The sequence below is a fragment of the Sander lucioperca genome, chromosome 17 (genome assembly GCF_008315115.2).
Source record: "Sander lucioperca isolate FBNREF2018 chromosome 17, SLUC_FBN_1.2, whole genome shotgun sequence".
NCBI lineage: Eukaryota > Metazoa > Chordata > Actinopteri > Perciformes > Percidae > Sander > Sander lucioperca.
In genome coordinates, this window is record NC_050189.1 from 18747448 (window position 1) to 18771532 (window position 24085).

General features: G+C 41.1%; 2 protein-coding genes across 2 annotated transcripts in view; one reads left to right on the top strand and one right to left on the bottom strand.

The window, feature by feature from the left end:
- LOC116035192 (zinc finger and SCAN domain-containing protein 2-like) overlaps positions 1–8458 on the top strand; it is a 12667-nt gene extending 4209 nt beyond the window's left edge. Inside the window, exons 5-6 of the mRNA XM_031278164.2 lie at positions 4590–4699; positions 6723–8458. Of these exons, the coding sequence (XP_031134024.1) occupies positions 4590–4699; positions 6723–8040 (1428 nt within the window). The 3' untranslated portion in view covers positions 8041–8458. The remainder of the gene's footprint in view (positions 1–4589; positions 4700–6722) is intronic.
- Positions 1–24085, bottom strand: part of LOC116064546 (zinc finger protein 239-like) — a 914372-nt gene that overhangs the window by 533429 nt on the left and 356858 nt on the right. The window lies entirely within an intron of this gene.

Here is a 24085-nt window from a genome sequence, read left to right on the forward strand (position 1 = left end):
TGATAATCTACACGTTTTTCTTGCAGTAGTTTTTCTACAATAAGCCGTGGTAAAAGTTACTATAATCCGTTCAAGGAGCTAGTTATCTAGCTTCCACTTTATAAACAGCTAGCTAACCATAGCAGCTAACGTTAACGTCTACTTTAGCGATGTTTAACGTTACATAACGTTAGCAATATATCTTGTGTAGAATCCGGCAGAGCAGAGGACCGGCAGAGCAGAGGGAAGTGTCAGGGAGCAGAGACAAACTATTTAGCTAGATGAAGTGAGCTGGTTTGACCATTGAGATGGGATATGCTCGCTAGCTTCACCGCGGTCGTGTGTGGCCGTGCACTAGCTAGTGCGGGCTGCGGGCGAGAGGTCGAGGGGTGTGGCGATGACATCATCGATACGATAAAAAAAAACGGCTTCACCATCCAGACGAAGCCAAAAGAGAGCCGTTGTCGAATTTTTCCACCCTGGGACCCGGTTTCAACAAAGTGCGTTTTCAGGCCGTGCGTTTACTGGATTCATGTGGACGAGGGGCCCAAACGATGCTAAAAATGTGCGTTTGCACCAAAAAAACGTTTCCGTGTGGATGGCACCTATATTTGATTATAAGAAATGTTGAGTCACGTTTAGAAAGGGGGGCTGTCTTTCTATCTCACTGGAGATGCATATATATATATATATATATACTGTGTGCTTTTTCTTATTCGTTGAAGACACTTTTCCACACGGGGCTGCTGTGCTTTTTGTGAAATCGTGTTACTCCTATATTTGCAAATATATTTATAATAAAATACAAAAACCTAACTTCTTCGACTGTTCTTTTATATTTGTTTCACAGTTCTATTAAGATCTAAAACATCTACACCTGCTGCATCGAAAAACTTCCACCACAACACATTAATGAAGTAAACAGTGACTGCCGTACCTGAAGTTGCTGCATTTTGGCTGCTGTCTGTAGATTCCTTCATCACAACTCGTATTCTTCCGGATGTTTCATACCAGATGTTGTAACACCGGTGATGTTGTGTATAGTTTAGGGTCCTCGCCACCACCAGACTAATCAGCATTGCAGATTGAACATGTAGCTGGACTTGAATGGCCTTCTTTTGACTGAAAGTACTGCCAAACTACACTTTTTCTGCTCACACCATTTTCACTTTCTCACAGCCTACTGCATTGAACGCTCCACCTACGTAAACACCTTCCCGTAATCGACGACGCCGTCATTACGTCGACCAGCGTAGCGCACATAGTGCAAACGTAGGGTTCGGTGCGGTAACCGAACCCTGTCAAAAAGCCCAATATTTGGGTGAATCCTGGATTCGGTGCATCCCTGCACAAAATGGTAGGTTGGTTGGTTGGTTGGTTGCTAGGTAGGTTGGTTGGTAGGTAGGTTGGTAGGTTGGTAGGTAGGTAGGTAGGTTGGTAGGTTGGTTGGTTGCTAGGTAGGTTGGTAGGTTGGTTGGTAGGTAGGTTGGTAGGTTGGTAGGTAGGTTGGTTGGTTGGTTGGTAGGTAGGTAGGTAGGTAGGTAGGTTGTTTGGTTGGTTGGTAGGTAGGTTGGTTGGTAGGTAGGTAGGTAGGTTGGTAGGTAGGTTGGTTGGTTGGTTGGTAGGTAGGTAGGTAGGTAGGTAGGTAGGTAGGTTGGTTGGTAGGTAGGTAGGTAGGTAGGTTGGTTGGTTGGTTGGTTGGTTGGTTGGTTGGTAGGTTGGTAGGTAGGTAGGTAGGTAGGTTGGTTGGTTGCTAGGTAGGTTGGTTGGTTGGTAGGTAGGTTGGTTGGTTGGTTGCTAGGTAGGTTGGTTGGTAGGTAGGTAGGTAGGTTGGTAGGTTGGTAGGTTGGTTGGTTGCTAGGTAGGTAGGTAGGTTGGTTGGTTGGTAGGTAGGTTGGTTGGTTGGTAGGTAGGTAGGTAGGTAGGTTGGTTGGTAGGTAGGTTGGTTGGTTGGTAGGTTGGTAGGTTGGTAGGTTGGTTGGTTGCTAGGTAGGTAGGTTGGTTGGTTGGTTGGTTGGTAGGTAGGTTGGTTGGTTGGTTGGTTGGTTGGTTGGTTGGTAGGTAGGTAGGTTGGTTGGTTGGTTGGTTGGTTGGTTGGTTGGTTGGTTGGTTGGTTGGTAGGTAGGTCCCAAAAAATGGGAAATAACGGTGTTGCAGCAGCAAAATATCAGACACACAGCACACATACAGAGTAAACATTAAATAACAGGAAACAATATACATGAAATAATAATAGAATTCTACACAAGCAATATTTAAAATACATACAATTTGGAAATAAAATGTACAACTGTTTCAATAGATATAGATAAACTTAATGTGGAAGTTGGGGAGTAAAAATGTACAACTGTTTCACAGTTATCTTGTAGTTTGGGCTTTTACCCTTTAATGCCAGGATCAGACTACACGATGTCACTATGTCAGATATATTGCCAGTAAATCTTGCTGTGTCTTGGACAGAAGTATGACACCGAACAGCCCCCAGACAGATTATCGCGTTCTGTCGTGACGATCACGCGCCAGTTCACAGGTCGACGCTTTAGTGGAGCCGCAGCCTCTTAAAAAATTCACGAAAATCTTTTTAAACTGACGTTTGTCGATCTGAACAAAGACAGATTCAGCAACTGCACGGCCTATTTCTCGCTTGAAATGTTTTCAGAAACTTGTTTTCAGTCCCTCCAGAAAAACGCGATTATGCGATCTCATAATTCAATACATAATCCGCCAAAGTCTGCATATTTATGCGGGGAGGGGCGCGTTTTTTCAAATACGCCGCACTTTTGCCGCATAAATTGCCGATTTCCGCGCAAAATATGCGGGGCTTGTATGATTTCATAATCCCCACATTTTCGTTGCAAAAAAGTCACACATATCTTAGCAGAAAGTTGAAAAATGTTGCGTTTACTTCACACAAGAGCAGCCATTTCCCCCTGTCGCCATGGGAACGTTATGAAGTGACGTAATTACGCGACGTGAACATCATCAAAAAGCTGTAAACCCCGCGATGAAACCGCAGTTTTTGCAAGTTCCCGCAATTTCATTGCATAAAATTGCATAAATATCCCGCATATTCCATCACATTTTTTAAGAAAACGTGCCGCATAATCAAGGATTTTTGCCCGCAACAATCACAAAAACACTCCGCATTTTTCTGGAAGGACTGTGTTTTGGTGAACTATTTTCTTAAAATATCAGGTTGTTTTCCAAACGAGCCGCCGTTAAGGTCTGTTTTGAAATCCGGGTGCCCCACGTGACACAATCGTCCAATCAGCTGCAGCCATTGTGATTCTAAGTGAAAAGAAACCGATAACGGCTAATGGCGAGCCCACTAGCGTGCAGTACTGGGAAGCAAGTTTGTCGCTTTTTTCAAAGTTATTTTCACTGTTTTTGAGGTTTGTCACCTTTTTTTGAAGGTTTTGTTGTTTGTTTTGATCTAATCTTTCCTTCTTCCTTCCTTTTTTCTACTGTCGTTTTTCAAAGTGTTTTTTCTGTTTGTTTTGACCTCTTGTTTTGTTTTTTAAATTTTGTCACTTTTTTTAGAATTTTTTTTCTGTTTTTTTCTGTTTTTTGTCGCTTATTTGAATTTCACTTTTGTCACCCTAGTGTTGCCTTCCTTCTTTCTACTGTGTTTCTTTTGAAGTTTTTAATTACTATTTCCGACCTATTCTTGTCTTCCTTCCTTCTTTCTACCATCTTTTTCCAAGTTTTTGTCTCCTTTTCTCATCATTTAAATGTTTTCCAGGTCCAAGGCTGTAGTTTAGTAAATCTATCGCTGTTATCACTGTATTCTTCCTCTTTACAGAGACTTTTTTTTCGGTACATGGCTTAAAAAAGTAGAGATGCACCGATAGACCGGCCGGTGACCGGAATTGGCCGGTTTTCACGTGCTCGGCCATGACCGGCGACCGGCAGGTCAGTCTGACATATGGTGATTTCATGCCGGTCAACGCTCCAATTAACTGACAACATAAGTTATACCAGTTACAGTTCTCAAGGACGGACGCACACACGGACGCCACAGCACGGCCTCTTTTTCCTTTCTCTCAACTTTTCCTCCGTGTGTGGCGCGTACCCGCTCGCGGTGTGAAGCGCGTGTCGGCGCTATTCTCGCACATGTAGGAACCTGGTGAATTAACCTGCAACATGTCAGCTGTTTGGGAATTCTTCAGCGTGTGTGCAGAAGATAACAAGTTTGCAATATGCAACACCTGCAAGGAGAAAGTAGGGCGAGGAGGGACGACACCAAAAACCAAAATCACATTTCTTTAGTTGGATATTGGACGTGAAAAGAAGGAAATGGTTCTAACGTTGCACTTTAGATGTGTGTGAATTTTATATAGTTCTTTTTTATAGTGATCCATTATCTGTTCAAAACTGTTCCTATGTTCTGTGCAAAATGTTCTATTAAAGAAAAGATAGAAAATAAATATTTGTGTGTGCTGTAAAGTGGTTAGAAAAAATTTAATCGGAAAGTTGTAATCGGTGCATCTCTATAAAAAAGTTTGAGGACCACTGGTTTAAACTAATCGATTAATCAGTTATATTCAAATGCTAGATCCCAGGTGGAAATAATAATACATCCAACCTCTTAATTTTTCCAAATACAAAAGGGATCTCGGGCCGGCGAGGATGATAGTCGTCCTCCACAAACGAAAGACACCGAAGACTCTCTGTCCACCGCTGCCATGGTGACGTGTGATGAAACCAGACTTCAAACGAGGTAACTCAAATGAAATGTCAACGGTCACAGTTAAGAGGTGAAACCTTCACTCGAGTGGCTAAAAGTATGTGGACACCTGAACATCACAGCTGAACATGTGATCCAAAACCATGTGTATATCCAACATTTGGTTCGCCTGGTCTCCTGTGTAATAATGCTCGTATAACCTCAACCCCGTAACGCACAATCAAGTTAAGGCGCTGACACACCAACCCGATTATCCAGCCCGGTCTCACGGCAGTTAGTGTAAATGTCACGTTATTTTTAATCTATTGATACGTGTTCACGGGGACGTTTTTCTCGTTTTTTACGTGGTGGCCAGCGTGAAAATGTGAAGTAATGTATTTCAATGGGAAGCATATTTCGTGGTCACAGCACGGAAATGGTAGGGAGTAGTATAAAGAGCCGAAAATCCGCGTAGGGAGGTTGGTCGGTGGGGTGGATGGGTCAAACAACACAGGACTTTAACCCGGGCGAGCGGGGATCGCGTCCCGCGTGTGGCGTTTTGTTTCCCGTAGTCTTCCTAATCACAATCGTCCCCAGCGGCCGTCTCCCGGCGTGTGAGGCGCCCTTTCCCTGTAGTGTTTTTCCTAAACCCAACCTCCGCCATCCCGTTGTTGTGGCGCTTCCCCAGCGGCCGTCCCCAGCGGCCATCTCCCGGCGTGTGAGGCGTCCTTCCCCGGAAATGGCGGGTTAGCCATTTCCGGGTTAGCACTCCACCAATGAGATTGGTCATTGGTTAGACTAGTCTCTCAAAATCTGCCGAAAATCTTTTAAACTAACCTTTGTCGATCTGAAATGAAGACAGATTCAGCAGCTGCACGGCCTATTTCTCTCTTAAAATGTTTTCAGAAACACGTTTCGGTGAAATATCTTCGTAAAATATGCGATCGTATTCCGAACGAGCCGCCATTATGCTCGGTTGTAAAATCCGGGAGCAGCCAGACCCACGTGACGTGTTCGTCCAATCAGCTGCTGGTTTACATTTTTTGGGCAACAATACAGATTAGCGCCGCCTACTGTTATCGAGACGTATTACGTTTCGTGCACGAGCAGAACGTACGCTCAAGTCGGCGTTGCTTCAGTGTGTTCTGAGGCACTTTTTGGACCAACTTGGGGAGGCAGTCAGTCCGACTGCCTTTTCTGCCGAAGGTCAGCAGTCGGGTTGGAGTGTCGGAGCCTTTAGAGATGTCATTGTTTTCAGGACAACCTGGGCTATTAGGATATGTATGCTGCAAGGATGTCACATGAATGTCTAAATTGTTATAGGACTATAAAGACAAAAGAAAAGACTAAATGGAAATGTATTGATCACCATGAATCATACAGAGAACAATAATATGTAAAATCGTTCTCCCAAGTTAGAGGGGGTACTTTCCATAAAATCATCTCTCAATGCAAATCAAACCAGCTATTAGGGTAACTGAAATAAAACCATGCCAATATCTAGGTATGGTGAAGGGTATGTGATGATGTGGGGGTATGGTGAAGGGTATGTGATGATGTGGGGGTATGGTGAAGGGTATGTGATGATGTGGGGACCAAGGGAACTTTATCAGGATGCATAGTATCCTGGATCCATGAAATAACTGGCCTTTCAAAATAAAAGTCTGCCTGCCTCTATGGGAATTTAACATAGGGGTGTACTGACTTATGCCCCCTGTATTTTAAGGAAAAACATTTATTTATTTACGATACATTATTCATTCACAAAGAAAATTTGTGTCCTTAAAGGTTGGATTTTTCCTATTTTTTTTAATTTAGGCATTAAGATCAATTTCCTAAAGATGATTTTTTTTATTCCTCTTTTTAGTCAACTTTAGCATGGGTGTCCTAATTTGTTCTTATGACTGTATGTATGTAGGCTTGGTTTTAGGCACAACAAAAGAGACTGCTGTACCAGCTAGAAAAGATGTTCACATACTTTTAGTTGTACAGTGTTGTATCACCTACCGCAACATAAATTTAAACACCTCACCCCTTTTTTCATCCCCTTAATTTTTGCTCTTGGTTTCCCCCCCAGCGTCCCTGTACAGGAGGTCGAAGGCAGCGGAGTAGACGTCATGTCCGTCAGCTCAACATCGCAAAAACAAGACATGGAAACAGAGGAGGCTGATCACGAGGAGCGTGGGATATCAGAGCCAGCTGAAAGTAAAGACCACGACAGCGATGATGGTGAAAGAGAAGAAGCGAATGACAGGGACGACGATTGGAAACCAGACAAAAGCGATGTAAAGCTGAAAGAAAGTGACTCTAAACAGCGGCCAAAGACGACAAAGAAACAAAAGGCCAGACGTTCTGGTGTTAAGAGCACAAAGTCAAAGACTGAGAACAGCGATGATGTTTTCTCCTGCAAAGTCTGCGGAGCTCTGCACAAATCAGAAGTCACATTCGTCAAACATGCCTGGACTCACATGGACGATGCAGGAAGTCTCTGTGGAGTGTGCGGAGAGCTTTCGGAGTCCGCGGAGGCGTTGAAGGATCATCTTCAAAGTTACCACAAAACTGACGACTGCGGAGAGTCTTTCCTCAGCCTCGATGAGCATGTTGCTGCCCACTCGAGGGAGACACCGTACGAATGCGATGTCTGCCATGACGTTTTCGCGTTGAGTTTGTCCCTGGAGAATCACCGGAAACTCCACGAGGCGGGGACACCATACAAATGTTACACTTGCCACAAAGTGTTCGCTAAGAAGGAACACTTAAAAGCTCACTGCGTGACTCACACCAACAAAAAGAAGCAGCTCTGCGGCGTGTGCGGCAAATCCCTCAGCGACTATAGGTCTCTATCCCGCCACAAGCTGACGCACTCCGGGGAGCGGCCTCACAGCTGTCGGGTTTGCGGGAGTCGTTTCAAACTTCCAGGGACGCTGAGACAACACGAGAAGATTCACACGGACCGAGAGAGATCGTACCTCTGCGACGTTTGCTGCAAGATGTTCATGACGAGCAAGCAGCTGCAGATCCACATGAGAATGCACACCAACGAGAAGCCCTACCACTGCGGCGAATGCGGCAGGGGCTTCAGCACCAAGGGACCGCTGACGGTTCACATGCGGATCCACACCGGAGAGACACCGTACAGCTGCCCGGACTGTGGCTGGGCCTTCAAACGCAAGGTTAATCTGGATAACCACGTGACGGTGCATTCAGGCCTCAAACCGTTTGTTTGCGTGACTTGTGGGAAAGCGTGCGCCCGTAAAGCATATTTAAAAGTCCACATGAGAACCCACAATGGGGAGAGACCGTACAAGTGTAAACTCTGTGACAAGGCTTTCACTCAGAGCCACTGTCTGAAAACACACATGAAGAGCCACCTGGTGGCCAACGCTGCACTGTGACACTGACAATAAGGGATGCCACGATACCAGAATGTGTGTTTTCAACAGCAGTACTTGTGAAATTCCACGATTCTCGATACCCAATTCGTTACCACGGTAAAAACAAGGGCTGGGTATCGGTCGAGCCGTTAGAGTGCACGGAGATGATGCACTATTAAAGGAGAACTATGCAGTTGTTTTAGCTTAATATCCCTTAACTGAACAGCTTTGGAGTCATTGGAATGGTTATATGACTTTTTTCAGGTTGAATGGTGGTCGTCTCGCTTCCCTCTTAGCGCCTGTGAGCGGAAAAAACACCCTTGCAACTTTTGACGTCAGGAAGTATCGCGTGATATCAGGTCTCGCGATGTAACAAATTGCTTCACGGCACTGCACACATACCCGCCGCTACACGCCCCCATACAGTTACCGGCTAGCTATAAGATGTGGGGGTGGTGATGGCGCAGTAGATATGTCACATGCCTTTGGTGTGGGAGATCCGGGTTCGATTCCCACTGTGATACATCAACCAATGTGTCCCTGAGCAAGACACTTAACCCCTAGTTACTCCAGAGGTGTGCGACCTCTGTCAAACATAGCAACTGTAAGTCGCTTTGGATAAAAGCGTCAGCCAAATGACATGTAATGTAATGTAATGTAATAAAAGAACAAGGTAGCGATGGAGTTTTTCACATTGTCGTCATGGCTGATCTGACAAAAAAGAAACAGAAAGCTAGGAAAGCATTGTCGGAGGAACTGAGCGAGGAGTCAGACACAAGGAAACATCAGACCTGCTTTTTCAGAATGGCGAGAACTGAGACAAACAGTTCTCGCCATAAGGCCATTGTAGGAAAAAAGAATAATGTTACATGTTAATAATGTTGAAGAAATGCACATGACCAGAGGGAGAAGATGGGAGGGGGGAGAGTCGCCAACAAGTTTTTACGACAGCGTTGCCAAATATCTATTCCGAAGCTGTAGGTGGAGCTCTATAGAGAAACCTGCGAGCAAAAAGCGACCACCATCAGCACCATCTTTTCTCCTGAAATCCCTACTAACAATGACCAAATTTATATGTAAATCGTCTCCTGTGAGACTGTATGTATTCTTCAAGTTATGTAAAGAAAGGCTCCTGTACGCTGTGCAAAGTTCATTGCATGTCACGCTGTGCGAGATGGCTCAAATAAAATCTTCAGTCCGTACAATCTCAGTTTTGAGGCTGTCAGATGCTGAAATTAAAAGCTGGTAAACTGTAGTGTTATGATGTACAGTATGTACGTAGTAAATAATGAGACTTTGGGCCCTATTTTAACGATCTGAAACGCAAGTATCAAACGCCAAACGCAAGTAACTTTGTGGGTGGATCTGTTTCTATTATACCGGCGGGATAATGAGTGGTCTGAAGTAGTAGTAGCTACATTACTCATAGGTGTGGTTTGGGCGTAACGTGCAATAAACCAATCAGAGCATCATCTCACATTCCCTTTAAAAGCAGGCACGCTTGTTCCACGCTCTTGATACATCCATGAGCGCACGCCAGGAGCATTTCACAGCCGAGGAGACCGACGTTTGCTATTGATTTTTTTTTTGACAAAATGTAAATAAAGAAATGTCACAAAAACATACTTACCGATGTTTTGGGCTCACTCTCAATGAATCACAAGGTTATGAATGCATGGTGATATTTTTGTAATATAGTCTAACATTAGATCGGGATTACCTCACTATAGACGATGCAGCTCTTCTGTCTCTCCTCTCCCGTGCTGCTGCTGGGGCATTTGGGTTAAGTGGCATCGGCACATGCAGTTCAACATCACATCTCCTTAAGTCCTCTAATATTTCCTCATTTCTGTCATCAACACATCCATGATTGATGGAAATGTGTAAAACAAGGTGAAAAATGGGAACTGCTGGGTCCGTGAGATGATAGAAGCACAGTGTATGCGCGGTGTGCACACTCTACATTTTGGCCAAGCATGCGCCCTTACAATAGCATCTGAATAACATGCCATTGACTTTTTTCCTGGTCTGTGGCGAAATTGTTTTCTTAAACTGCTAAATAGCACTAGGGAACATTTGCGCCGGAACACCCAGGGAGCGCAAATTCATTCCCTAATTTACCGACGTGAGTCTGTGGAGGGAAAAGTCCGCTGTGTGCCGGGTGCAAAATAGGAATGATACATGCATCTGTGTACAAAGTCAATTGCGCTGGGTGCAAGATAGAGCCCTAGGAGTCTACGGCCATACAAGCGGCTCTGTGAGCTGTGCTTAACCACAGCGGTGCTTTGGTCCGGAATGAGTCAAGATGCCATTCTTAAGAACTCACTTGTTCAAGCATGACAAAGGGGGGATTTATGCTTTATTGGCAGTGTTTTATACAAGGATTTTGAGTTTATGATAGAGCACATTTCAATAATGTGGATTACCTGGTTTATTAACCTCCCCTCCTGCAATAAAAATCAGTGCCCAGCACCTTCTCCAAGCTTTCAGAATCAGAATCAGAAATACTTTAATAATCCCAGGGGGAAATAATTTTTGTTACAACTCCAGATATACAAACAACATATATTATCCAGACTTTAACATATATATTAAAAACAAATATACAGTAATAATATATAAAAGATCAAATTTGAGGAGTTTATGAACTTCATATGAACTCTGATGTCATTATCCAGTGACACACATTTGCATTAGGCACACAGAAAATCTGTTTATGCTCTAATTTGACTGAAGACAACATTACTTCTGTTTTGCATTTTTCTTTCCAGCCCTGGTCATAGACAGGAAACTGTGTCAGATGACTAACAAACTGGCTACTTTTTAACCATCATTGTGAGGAACATGTTCAAAATTCAAAATTGTATCAAGTATCAAACATTTACAATAAAGCAAATATAAATAAGCCTTTACATATTTGCCTATTACACACACTTTTCTTTCCTCGTTGGATTTACTACAGTTGTAGCAGTCTTGGTCACACCGATTTGCACCGATCCGATACCACGTAATAAAGCCCTAAAGAAAATCTAGTTAAAGTAGTTTATTTATGTTCTTTTCCCGTTATAACTGACTGTCAAACTGGATAATAAAAGAAAGTTCTGTGGCATTCACTGTTTGTGTTTGTTCATGTTTCACAAAGAGTTTAACCTGAGCCAGACCGACAACAAAGATAGAAATCATATCACATCCAGGGATAGTAGTATACAGCTGTTATACATCATATCATCATACAGAGATAGTAGTATACAGCTGTTATACATCATATCATCCATACAGAGATAGTAGTATACAGCTGTTATACATCATATCATCATACAGAGATAGTAGTATACAGCTGTTATACATCATATCATCCATACAGGGATAGTAGTATACAGCTGTTATACATCATATCATCCATACAGGGATAGTAGTATACAGCTGTTATACATCATATCATCATACAGAGATAGTAGTATACAGCTGTTATACATCATATCATCCATACAGGGATAGTAGTATACAGCTGTTATACATCATATCATCCATACAGGGATAGTAGTATTCAGTTGTTAAAACATAATAAAATATATGACACACTGGTATCGGATCGGTACTCGGTATCGGGACGTAAAAAATGGTATCGGGCCATCTCTAATACAGACTATCATTTTTCGGTATCTATTGTCTAACTGTTGTGGTTGATGGTCCTGAATCATGCATTTTTGCATTTAGTAATGGGGTTCCGCAGGGCTCTATTCTTGGTCCCTTACTATTTACATATTAAATAACATTATTCATCCAAATCAGTGCTGCTATGTCGGTTTTTATGCAGATGACACGCTTTTATACCTGTTTGGTTGTTGAGCAGGACTGTTTTTTTTGTAATTCATATTTAATGATTCTTTCTTTTAAGGTTAATTATAACAGGCAACGAGACAATGAAAACACAAACAGAGCAAAATATTATATTATGTATTCCTTCATTTAAATACAGTGATGTCATATATCATTATACCAAAGACTTTGTACTACACTATAGTGTAAGATACATTAGTGATCAGTGCACACATAAGTTCCTTATCTTAAACATCTTAAACTTTCCTAAACACTCAAATTAATTTCCAAACTGTAAATAAAAGTTAACAGCTGTATTTACAATGTTGTCAACAATGTTGCAATTATGATCTATGGTTCATTTAACCAGTCCATTAAGATTTGACAGGATTAAAATGACCCATAAACAAAGAGGTGTGTATTCAAATCACATCCTGTCATTTAGCCCAGCACACCTACCACACATGCGTCTGTATGTGTTTGTGGTTATGGCTGTGTTTTAATCACACCTGTGACTCCAGTTTTGGATCATATTTCTCACCAAATGTTCTCATAAGATCACATTATAAATATTTTGTTGTCCATGACAATCTAATATGCAGTCGGTACGATAATGCAGGGTGGGACTGCTTTATTTTCCAAATAATTAATATTATTAAAAATACACATTTAGCTTGACTTCGACATTCAGTGGTATCAAATATGACATATTAGTTCAGGTTTTGATATGCCTTGTTAAGATTGCCATAATATTTTTGAAATTATTGTCTCATTATCTTTGTCATGGATCCAGTACTTTGGTTTGGATCATATTTAATATGATATTTATATATATTTAATATATTTAATAGAGAATGCCTCATTTGCATATTTGAACATAACATTGCAGAAAACTTGTAATTTTGTTTTTGTCTTAACGTCAGTAATCAACTAGGGAAGTTTCATGTATCATCTATCATCTATTAGTTAATTTGTTTTTAGCATATTCTCCTGCTGTGTCTACCCCTAAATGAGATAATTATGCTAATTACTAAATTGCCCAAAATGCAACTTTTAGCAACCAAGCTTAATTTCATCCACTAGGGCTGTAGATGATATTTCAATCATAAAAGTTCATAGGAAACAACATTTCTAGGTTGAAATTTTTTTAGTTTTTCCAGTAGACTATAATGGTTAAGTTTTTATGCAGATGACACCATTCTATGTGTGCATGGTTCCACTACAAACATTCATCTTAACATCTTCCTGTAGCTTTCCACTAAAACTTTAAATGGTTCCCATATGACTCTTGCTGACTCATACGAATACCTGACAACAGACTTTTTGTTCAAGATATAAATTCAACATTTACCACATCTAAAACAATTATTAGAATTAAAGATTAAAGATTCTACTAGAACATGTTTACATGCTTTAATGTTCAAAAAAACGTTTTATTTTTCTCATACTGCCCATTGCTGCTACACCTGTATTCACCCTCCGTCTGAGACGCTCTGTTGGAGCAACTGTCTCTTTAAGCTCCCCTCCCAATCCCAGTCTTTTCTGATTGGTCAGCGTTTCAGGATCTCCGTGAGTTCCTGGAGGTCAATTTTCTTTTCCTACTGTGGCCACGCCAAGACCTGCCCTTCAATAGCAACTTGATTGGTTGGGGTTAGGCATTGACCTCGAGTGGTTAAGGTTAGGATAGGCGATTGGTCAGGGGATAGGACCTGTACATATTGGGATACGTTACCTTGCGTAAGCATGGATGCCTGGCAAATAGTAGTGTGTGAATGCTATTGAAGGGCGTCGCCATAGTAGGAAAAAAGATATATCGCTTCCTGGAATCGCTGCATCTGTGGTTTGTTGTTGCACTCCACATCCAAAACAATTATTAGAATTATTTTTGAAATATTTCAATTCAATTTCAATTCAGTTTTATTTATAATATCACATCTTAACAGGACACTGTTACAGATAGAGTAGGTCTAACCTACACTACCTTGACTCTATAATTTAAACTCGATATGATACTCTCATGTAATCCTACTCTTGTCCTGATTCAGTTTTTTATTTCAAACATGGTAATTTCCCTTCCCGGTGTAGAAACAGCAAAGGTAAAAACAAACTGCTGGGCAAATCGAACCACAATACAGACATCAACAGCACACATGTGTTGGAGCTCTGACCTGTTGTGTTTGATATCACATATGCCATCAGATTCCCCCCAAACTTAAACAACAGCACTCCCATTATAGCAATTATGGTGTGAAAAGCCCTCTGCTTTGATTTGTCAACCCGCTCCCTGTTCCCACCCGCTTCCCCCGGCCCTGGGCGCTTAAGAGCACAGAGAACCCAAATGCTGCAGAAAGAGATGACAACGAGGAAGAAAACCCTAATGCAGAAAAAAAAGATTATGTTGATCTCATCGCTGGCAAGATAAGATACAGCCAGAATTCCAAAGCACAGTAACCAAACACATCCAGTGGTGATGTTTCTGATCCTGACCCCACCCGCCTGTCTATGTCTCATGTAGACGATGGGGTGAACAACAGCCACGTAGCGCTCCACACAGCTCAGGACGTGAAACAGAGCCTGTCCGATGGTGGTGAAGCCCAAGACATTTAACCCTACATTCATCATCACTGAGCACTTGATGTAGTTGCCACGAATGTAAGAAGTGAACCCCAAGAATTCAGCCAGCTGCATGACGATGGAGTGATAGGTGAAGACGTCAGAATTACTTTTAGCCGTGGAAGCAGAGCGCTGTTTCCTCCACTGTTGGTAACCCAGGTAGAGGACGAAGATGAGGACAGGAAGGAGCAGGATAGAGGTGATGGAGTAAGTAAAGAATATGAAGATGGTCATTCCAGAACTAAAGCAGGAATAGAGGGAGGAGTTGGAGGAAACGTTGTGAGGAAGAATAGTGGGATCAGCAAAGGAAGAGGAGTTGACTGACATGTTTATATACATGGGGGCCTGAAAAGGAGGAGAGGCATGGAGGGGACAAAAGTTGGAGTTGAAGAGAGACAGAATGTTAAAATTACATAAATAATCTTGCTCACAAAAGGTTGATCAGTTATCATTAAAAGAGAGAATTCAATTTCATCAGCAATTTAAAGGTGACCTTATACTATTTTCAGATTCATACTTGCATTTTGTGATTCTACTAGAACATGCTTTAATGTTCAAAAAACATTTTATTTTTCTCATACTGCCCATTGCTGCTACACCTGTATTCACCCTCCGTCTGAGACACTCTTTTGGAGCAACTGTCTCTTTAAGCCCCCCTTTTTTTTCCTACTGTGGCCACGCCAAGACCTGCCCTTCAATAGCAGCTCGATTGGTTGGGGTTAGGCATTGACCTCGAGTGGTTAATGTTAGGATAGCTGATTGGTCAAGGGATAGGACCTGTACAAATCGGGTTACGTTACCTTGCGTAAGCATGGATGCCTGGCCAATAGTAGTGTGTGAATGCTATTGAAGGGCGTGGCCATAGTAGGAAAAAGAATATCTCTTCCTGGAATCTCTGCGTCTGTGGTTTGTTGTTGCACTCTGTTGCAGCCGGAGACTGACTGTAAGGGAGTATATAGCAGGACTTTGTACTGTGACAAACCACCAACAAACTACTACTGTTCCAGCAGTAACATGACTGTAATGGAATAGAGCAGCACTTTCTAATGTCAAAAATCACAGATAAAGCAAATACTGCACAACCAGACATGTTCCAGCATTAATGTGACCCGAATTTGGGGAGAAATTAACAACATTGGCAGTAAAAATTACAGCTTTGTCTGACTTAGCATGTAGCTACTTGTGACAATGTAAACACTGCAGTAGCCTAAAGGCGCTGACACACCAACCCGATTATCGGCCGTCGGACAGTCTGGCGAGGTCAGTGACTCGAGTCTGTTCAGTGTGTTCCGTGCCGTCATCAGTCAGAGGAGCCGTCGGCTTTAATTTGGGCCGATTTGACATGTTGAATCGAAAGGCGGGAAATCGGACTCAATGACCAGTCTGATTGATGGAGCGCTAACCCGGAAACGACGAGCGGGATGAGCCTGACGAACACCTCTCAAAATCTGACGAAAATCTTTTAAACTGACCTTTGTCGATCTGAAATGAAGACAGATTCAGCAACTGCACGGCCTATTTCTCGCTTAAAATGTTTTCAGAAACACGTTTCGTGAACTATTTTGGTAAAATACGAGATCGTATGCCGAACAAGCCGCCATTATGGTCTGGGTTTCAAATTAGGGAGAAGCCAGACCCACGTGACACGTTCGTCCAATCAGTTGCCGGTTTTCTTTTTTTGGGCGACAATACAGATTAGCGTTGCCTGCTGTTATGGAGACGTATTACATCTTGTCTCTTCGGTGTGTTCTGAGGCACTTTTTTGACCAACTCGGGGAGGCAGTCAGTCCGACTGCCTTTTCTGCCGACGGTTGGCCATCGGGTTGGTGTGTCAGAGCCTTAAAACAACACAGCAGTAGCCTGCCTGAAACAGATGACCAATCCTAGGACAACGAGAGTAGAAAAAAATGTTAAAAACGAACCGTTCGGAACACTAAATCTGAGGTTTACCTTATTATTTGAAGCTTAACATGATCATCCAACTTTGTACAATTATAGATATGACAGAAAATACGGAAAAGCATCCTTTCAGACTCTCAAGGTGAGAAAACTGGTCAATCACACTACCCATTGTTCCCGTCTGCTAGGATTTAACTGATTTACATGCAATGTTTTTTTGAGTGAACAAAAATCATTTTGTGCTAGATCTTTAAAAGGAAGAGAAAAATAATTTTTTGAATGTTTCTCACAAGTTTGAATTTACTTAAATGAATGTTTGTCAAGTAATGCAAATGTTATAACTTAAAACCCCAAACACATTTATAACAACCATCATTAATAACTAAAGTTATTTTTAGGGCTGTCAGCATTAACGCGTTAATCACGATGCGATTAAGGGCCGAGCATAATGCGTTAATTTTTTTTAATCGTATTAATCGCATGCCGCCATTTATTAATTTCATTTTCACTTCACTCGGCTTTGCGTCGTGCCTAACAGGCTACTATTTTGCCATACTTCCTCGTAACACATCCTGCTGCTGCAGGAATAGCAACGCGGATTTCAGGTCCTCATTCTGGTGCCACTGATATGCCTGCACTTCTCTCTGATGCTCTGAAACAGACGTTACAGGCAACAGAAACATCGCTGCACGTGATGCTAGTTAACACTACACTCGACAGCAGCTAACGTTAGCCTACCGCTAGCTAGTAGCTGGATTAAACACGGTTACAATGCTGACAGCTAACGCTAAACGGTGTAAAGTTTGTCTGTATTTCACTGTAGAGGATTCAACACCGGGATGTAACAATCTGCAGCTGCTGCTGTCGGAAAAACAAAGACGGTGCGTTCAATGAAACTGGTAATTTACAGCCTCGTGGTGCATTCAAAGTTGTTGTTAAATGCCCTTTTCCCATCTGGTGGTTGTTTTTGTCATTCAACAGCTATTTACTAGTGAAATAAGTTATTGTTATAGTGATTACATTATTGTTAAACATTTAATTTGGACGATGTGGCCTTAGCAATAAACAAGCCATTCTTTAATGTCGCCAACTGTTTAGTACCCTTCTTTTTTTAACTTAAAAAGTATCGGTTCACGTGGCCGGGTTGGCTCAGTGGGTAGAGCATGCGCACATATACTTTGGGGCTTATGTCTCGACGCAGAGGTCCAGGGTTCGAGTCCGACCTGTGGCGATTTCCTGCATGTCTTCCCCCTCTCTCTCCCCTTTCTCACCTAGCTGTCCTATCGATTAAAGGCGGAAAAGCCCAAAAAATAATCTTAAAAAAAAAAAGTATCGGTTCAGGCACCGTTAAGGCACCAGTACCATTTTAAAAGTACCGGTATCCAAACCAAACAATACCCAACCCTAATATTGACTCTAGATTCAAATGTGTGACTAGATTAAATATATAATAAACAAATACAAATCTTAAAATCAAGTTCATAAAGTAACTTTCTTTGCATTCATTTGATTCCCAATCAAGATCCACCAGTAAGAATGGCTTTCCATTGTTAATATGTACTTAAAAACTGTTCTGAAATGCAAAATAATAGATAATAGATAATTTTAATCATGTGATAAAATGTGATTAATCGCGATTAACTATAGAAATTCAACGATTAATCGCGATTAAGAAAATTTAATCGTTTGACAGCCCTAGTTATTTTGATAACTCATTATTAGTAATGTTATAATTTGTTATTTTAACATTTAATTGTTGCACACATCATAAAGTTTTATATATTATATTAAGTAATTGTTAATGTTTATCAAATAATTACTAAACCATCAATAAACATTATTTGGAAAGCTCTTTTCGATGCACAAATAATCAAATGATCATCTCTTTGTATGTATGTATGTTTTGTATGTTCCCTTTAAGTAATATGTCGTAGACAGTATGTCTGTATGTTTTTATGTTTGTGTGTACCCTTCCTGTAATATGTTATGTGTACTTTTATATCTGGACCTTGAGTCTGTAAATAAAGTTATAATAAAGTTATAATAATAAAATATAGATTTTTTAGATAGACCAAAAAAGATTCAATGGAGACAATTATTTAAATTGACAAAGTATGAACTAGCCTATCTATCTTTATTCATAAAATATTTTATATCACACTTAACTAATGATAAAATAACAAATTACAACATAACTAATAATTAGTAAATATTAAAATTCATAATCATAATTTTAGTGTTTAACAATAATATAATTATTAACTTACTTTTTTTATGTCAATTTTGAGATTTTGGGTCCTTTATCTTCCATACCATGTCTGTCTTCTTTCAGACTAGTGGAAAGGAAAGATTTATTTTACTATTTGTGTCTGTAGATTTATCCTAAAACGTGTAATACAAAAAAGGATTGTCTTAATGTAAGTACTCAACTAGGGAAGTTTCACGGTGATATCTGTTAGTTAAATGTTTTACCCTATTCACCAGTGATGTCTACCCTTGATTATCAATTGACCGTTCAAAAACGATGGTTATTATTATAAAGTGTTACCATTTAGACTTAACATGCATTTTAATGTGTAGGCACATAAAACCACAAGTGTATAATGAATTTGCAAAGCAGCACAACTTTTCAACAATATTAATTCATAAAACTTATGAAACCTATCCTGGAAATAGCGTTAGCAAAGAGAATCAATTTCTGAAATATCAACATCCCATTTGGTTTAAATCCATGTACTTAAGTTTAAAAACTCTTACCTCAGCAGAGTTTCTTTGTGATCGTCCTTCTCCTGCGTCTCCAAACTCTCTACCTGCTGATAACTGAAATGTGATCCAAATATATCTAAATGTGTATCTGTGATGACGGTGTGTAAAGAACAAGTGAGAGCTGGACAACAGGTATTTTGCAATTCATATTTAATGATACCTTTATGTGGTAAATTACAACATGCAAATTTATATTCCATGTTGTTGTGCCACTGGGAGGTCAGATCTGCAGCACCACTTATTATTTGAATATACTCTGTGCTGCATGATCAGTACAGAGATTTTACAACAAACAACAACAAATTAATACATTAATGCATCCAAATCAGTGCAGCAATGTGTGTTTTTATGCAGATGACACAATTTCCTATCAGTAGCTGTTATTAGTAATTCGTATTAATTGATATTTTTTTCAGTAAATTACAATAGCCAACAAAACAATGAAAACACAAACACAGATTAAATTATTATGACATGTATTTAATTGTTTAAAGCTATAGTGCACAACTATTATAACTATAATATTAATGCATGTCCGTTACATTCAAGACATTGCCAAATTAGATGATACAAAGCTAAGCTCCACACAACTCTCTGTATTTCTTAGTATGGCTATGTATACAAAATGGCATAATCCGGCGACTATCGTGTGCAGAAGCTTGATTGATGTGTTTTTAGTCACCGCTGAGAAAGGAAACAGCAGCATTTAGCTTTGGAGACAATGAGGCCTGCAGGTGAAGGCATGGCTGAAACCCCGACGAAGCGCCCACGAAATCGGTGATTGTACTGCTAAGCCGATAACCATTGGTGTGTCCTAGTTGGATAGCACTAAAAAAAGAACGGACTGAGGTCTGACAGGGATGGAGGGGGGGTGGGAGTGGTGCGCATCACAGTAGGCTTGAGCCATGTGGATGCTACAACAGTGTTGTTGTCATTACTTACTTATTCCTCATGGGGGCGACAGAAACTACGCACTATAGCTTTAAAATACAGTGATGTCATACACATTATACCAAAATGTTATTATCTTACACAACAAGGTTACTGATTAGTGCACCCAGAAGATAAAATATTAAACATTCTAAGCTTTCCTAAAGACTGAAATCAATTCCAAATTGTAAATAAAAAACTAAGAAAAACATTTAGTCATTAACAGCTAAATTTATATTGGTGCCAACAGTGTAGCAATTGTTAACTATGGTTCATTTAATCAGTTCTGTCAAGATTTTACAGGATTCAAATGACTCCTAAACAAGGAGGTGTGTATTCAAATCTAATCCTGTCATCCTGTTTAGCCCAGCACACCTGTCTCGGTGTGTGTTTGCATGGCTATGTTTTAACCACACCTATGACTCCAGTTTTTAATCATATTTCCCACCAAATGTTCTCTTAAGAACACAGAAAGCCAATATTTTTGTTGTCTTAAGACGATCCGAGATTAATCAATGCAGAGTGCTCTCCCAATTATTTTTATTTACATTATGACAACAAATATTTAGTTATTTTTCTGATCGCAATAAGAAAGCAGTAGAAACATGAGTAACTGTATGCTAGTGGTGTCTGAGTGTTGACTAAAATGGGTCACTGGTCAGATTGATAAACGGTATGCTAATGAAATTACCATTAAGTCAGGGACAAATGACATCTTTATCATTTTTATTGGTAGAAAAGATTTATGACTTTATAAATTTCTATCAAAGCTCCAGCCCACCTTCAACCAGAGCAGAGGTCTAATTAGGCAGAATAACTTAAATCACCTGTGTGGGTGTTCAGAGGCTTTACGTTCATGTTTAATTACTGTTGGAATTGCAAAATGGTAATTTTCCTGCTCTGTGTAAAAACAGCAGAGGTAACACCAAACTGCTGGGCAGATTAAACCAGACTCCAGACATCCCAAGCTCACACCTCTCCCTGGGATTCAGCAGTGTTGAATTGGCCAGAGTGATGCTAACAAGGCACCCAACAATGCTCAACCACAGCGCTCCCATTATGGCAGTGATAGTGTGGAAGGCCCTCTGCTTTGATCGGTCAACCCGCTCCCTCTCCCCGCCCACTTCCCCCGGCCCTGGATGAATCAGGACACATAGAACAGAAAGGCTGCAGAAAGAGACGACAATGAAGGAGAAGGTCAAAAGGCAGGAATATGGGATGATAGGTAACTTAGGGTAGTCCCAAGTTGCCACAGAGCTCCATCCAAAGGCTGACAGCCAAACACACCCGATGCTGATGTTTCTGATCCTGACCCCACCTGCCTGTCTCAGCCCCATGTAGGTGACGGGCTGAACAACAGCCAGGTAGCGCTCCACACAGGTCAGGAGGTGAAACAATGTCTCTCCAAAGAAAGTATTGGTAGAAATACAGAAACCCGCTATCTTCATGCCTGCAAGTTTAAAGTAGCTGCCACAAAAGAAGAATAGAGATCCAAAAATTCCAATAAGCTCCATGGCTGCCATGTGGAAAGTGAAGATTTCGGAGTGGCTTGTTGTTGCAAAGGAGCGCTGTCGCTGCCATCGTTGGTAACCCAAGTAGAAGATAAGGATGGAGAGAGGGAGGAGGAGGACGGATTTAGTTATTATACAGGTAGAGAGGGAAATGGATGCGTCAGAGTTGATGCAAGGGACTTTAGGATCGAGGGAGGAGTTGGAGGACGAGTTGTCTGACATATCTACTGTACGTTGATGGATGCCTTTCAGTTCACCTCCTACAGGAAGTTAGTAACAAAAAAAAGTCAATCTGAGCACACTGTGTGGAGACATTTTCAAAGCTTGGCACATTCATTTTGACATATTTTAGTTTCCAAGTCTAATTAGGGTTGAATAATCTTCCAAAACTCTACCAAACAGTTTGTTTGTCCTTTTATGGTGAAGTTAGGGAAGCAAATTTGTTATTAAGTTAATGTTACAAAAAAACATTTTGATTAGTCCTTGTTAATATGATACATTCAATATTATTCTATCAGTGTCATTTTAAAGTTAGGACTTTCTAGTTTTTAGCAATACCAAGCATGACGTGTCATGTTTTGATCACAATCTTGGCAACAATTGTTAATATACTTCCTAATAAGACATAGTTTCAACAACATACAATTGATTAATGTATTCTGAATCCTGAAGACTTAATGTTTATAAAACAGTACATTTTATCTTCTTTAAATAAGACACTCATTCAACTGAATGAAATTACAAAATAATTTTCTCATGCTAGTATATAGACAGATACAACAGTTTGTGTAAATGTCATGTTATTCTTAATCTATTGATACGTGTTCATGGAGACGTTTTTCTCGTTTTTTACGTGTAAATGTCTCGGGGAAAGGACGGGGAAAGGACGCCGGGAGGCGGCCGAAAAGGACGCTCCATAAGCCGGGAGGCGCCCGCGAGGCGGCCCGCTGGGGACGCACCACAATAACGGGATGGCGGAGGTTGGGTTTTGGAAAAACCGTACGGGGAAAGGGCGCCTTACACGGCGGGAGACGGCAGCGGGGGGCGGGGGACGCGCCACAATAACAGGGTGGCGGAGGTTGGGTTTAGGAAAAACCTTACAGGGAAAGGGCGTCTTACACACCGGGAGACGCGCCACAGTAACACGCGGGACAAAACGCCACGCGCAGGGACGCCATCCCCGGGAAACATAGCGCCACTATCCCCGGCAAACAAAGCGCCACATGCGGGACGTGATCCCCGCTCGCCCGGGTGAAAGTCCTGTGTTGTTTGACCCATCCACCACCCCGACCAACCTCCCTACGCGGATTTTTGGCTTTTTATACTACTCCCTACCATTTTCGTGCTGTGGCCACGAAATATGCTTCTGTAGTATATGACCATTCTATAACTTTCTATAAAAATTTTGTCCTAAAGGTTTGTTATAAGGGAGTCCTATGAACTTTACCCTACATTTACTGAGAACATCTGGAAATTGTTAACATGAGTAGAGGTCCCCCCAAGACAGAAGAGACCTTTTTTGGAGTTGTGCCAGATAACAGGCATTGATTGGCTAGTTATCTGATCCAATGGTATACTTACAAATCACGTCCTATGCTAATTCAATGCCTTGAGATATAAGTTTTGTCCACACAAAGAAAAGGCAGAGCGGCAAATTTTGAGGTTTGGGTTGGTCGTTCTCCAAGCTCTCTGCAGGAGTTTGTAAAATTGATGCTGAATCTTTGCTTGTAATAAACCTTTTTATACTCAAGAACAGTGTCGGCGGATTCCTCTTCATACAGCATCACAGCATTACTATTTAAGGCACCACACTTCCCATTGAAATACATTACTTCACATTTTCGTGCTGTCCACCACGTAAAAACCGACAAAAAAGGTCCCCGTGAACACGTATCAATAGATTAAAAATAACGTCACATTTACACGAACTGCGGTGAGACCGGGCTGACAGATAAGGGTATTAAACTACCTGTTAAAAGGCACCAGAATGCAGGAAATGTCATCTACTCGGACCCCTGAGTAAATGTCATCTACTCTACTGGGACCCTCAGCCCCACTCCCAAAACACTATTTTTTAATGTCTTGTACGCTAGTATATTTCGATTATTCTGAAAAGGCCTTATTTGTTTGTCCACATGGGGACAAAAGAACAAGTCAACAAAAACGTTGGAGATAAAACAGATGATAAATTGTTGGAACAATATAAATATTAGTAAGTAGCCCCTGAAGGGACATTTCTGCACACCAGAAAGTATCTCATACTCACAAGAACGTTTTTTTATCCACATATACGGAGTTCCCAAAGGGACTTAAAGATTTTTTTTTCTCTCGTGAATACGATCTAGTGCGCACAAGATACTTTTCTCACGAGCATGTATAAGTATATCACGCTCATAAGAAACCATCGAAGTCTAGCAAAGTTATGCTAACAAAGTACTGCCAATGTTATGTGTCTAAGGGTGTTTTCACGCCTTTGTTTGCTTTGGTCCAAATCAGCTGGTGAGTTTGTAAAACAAAATGCACCAAGA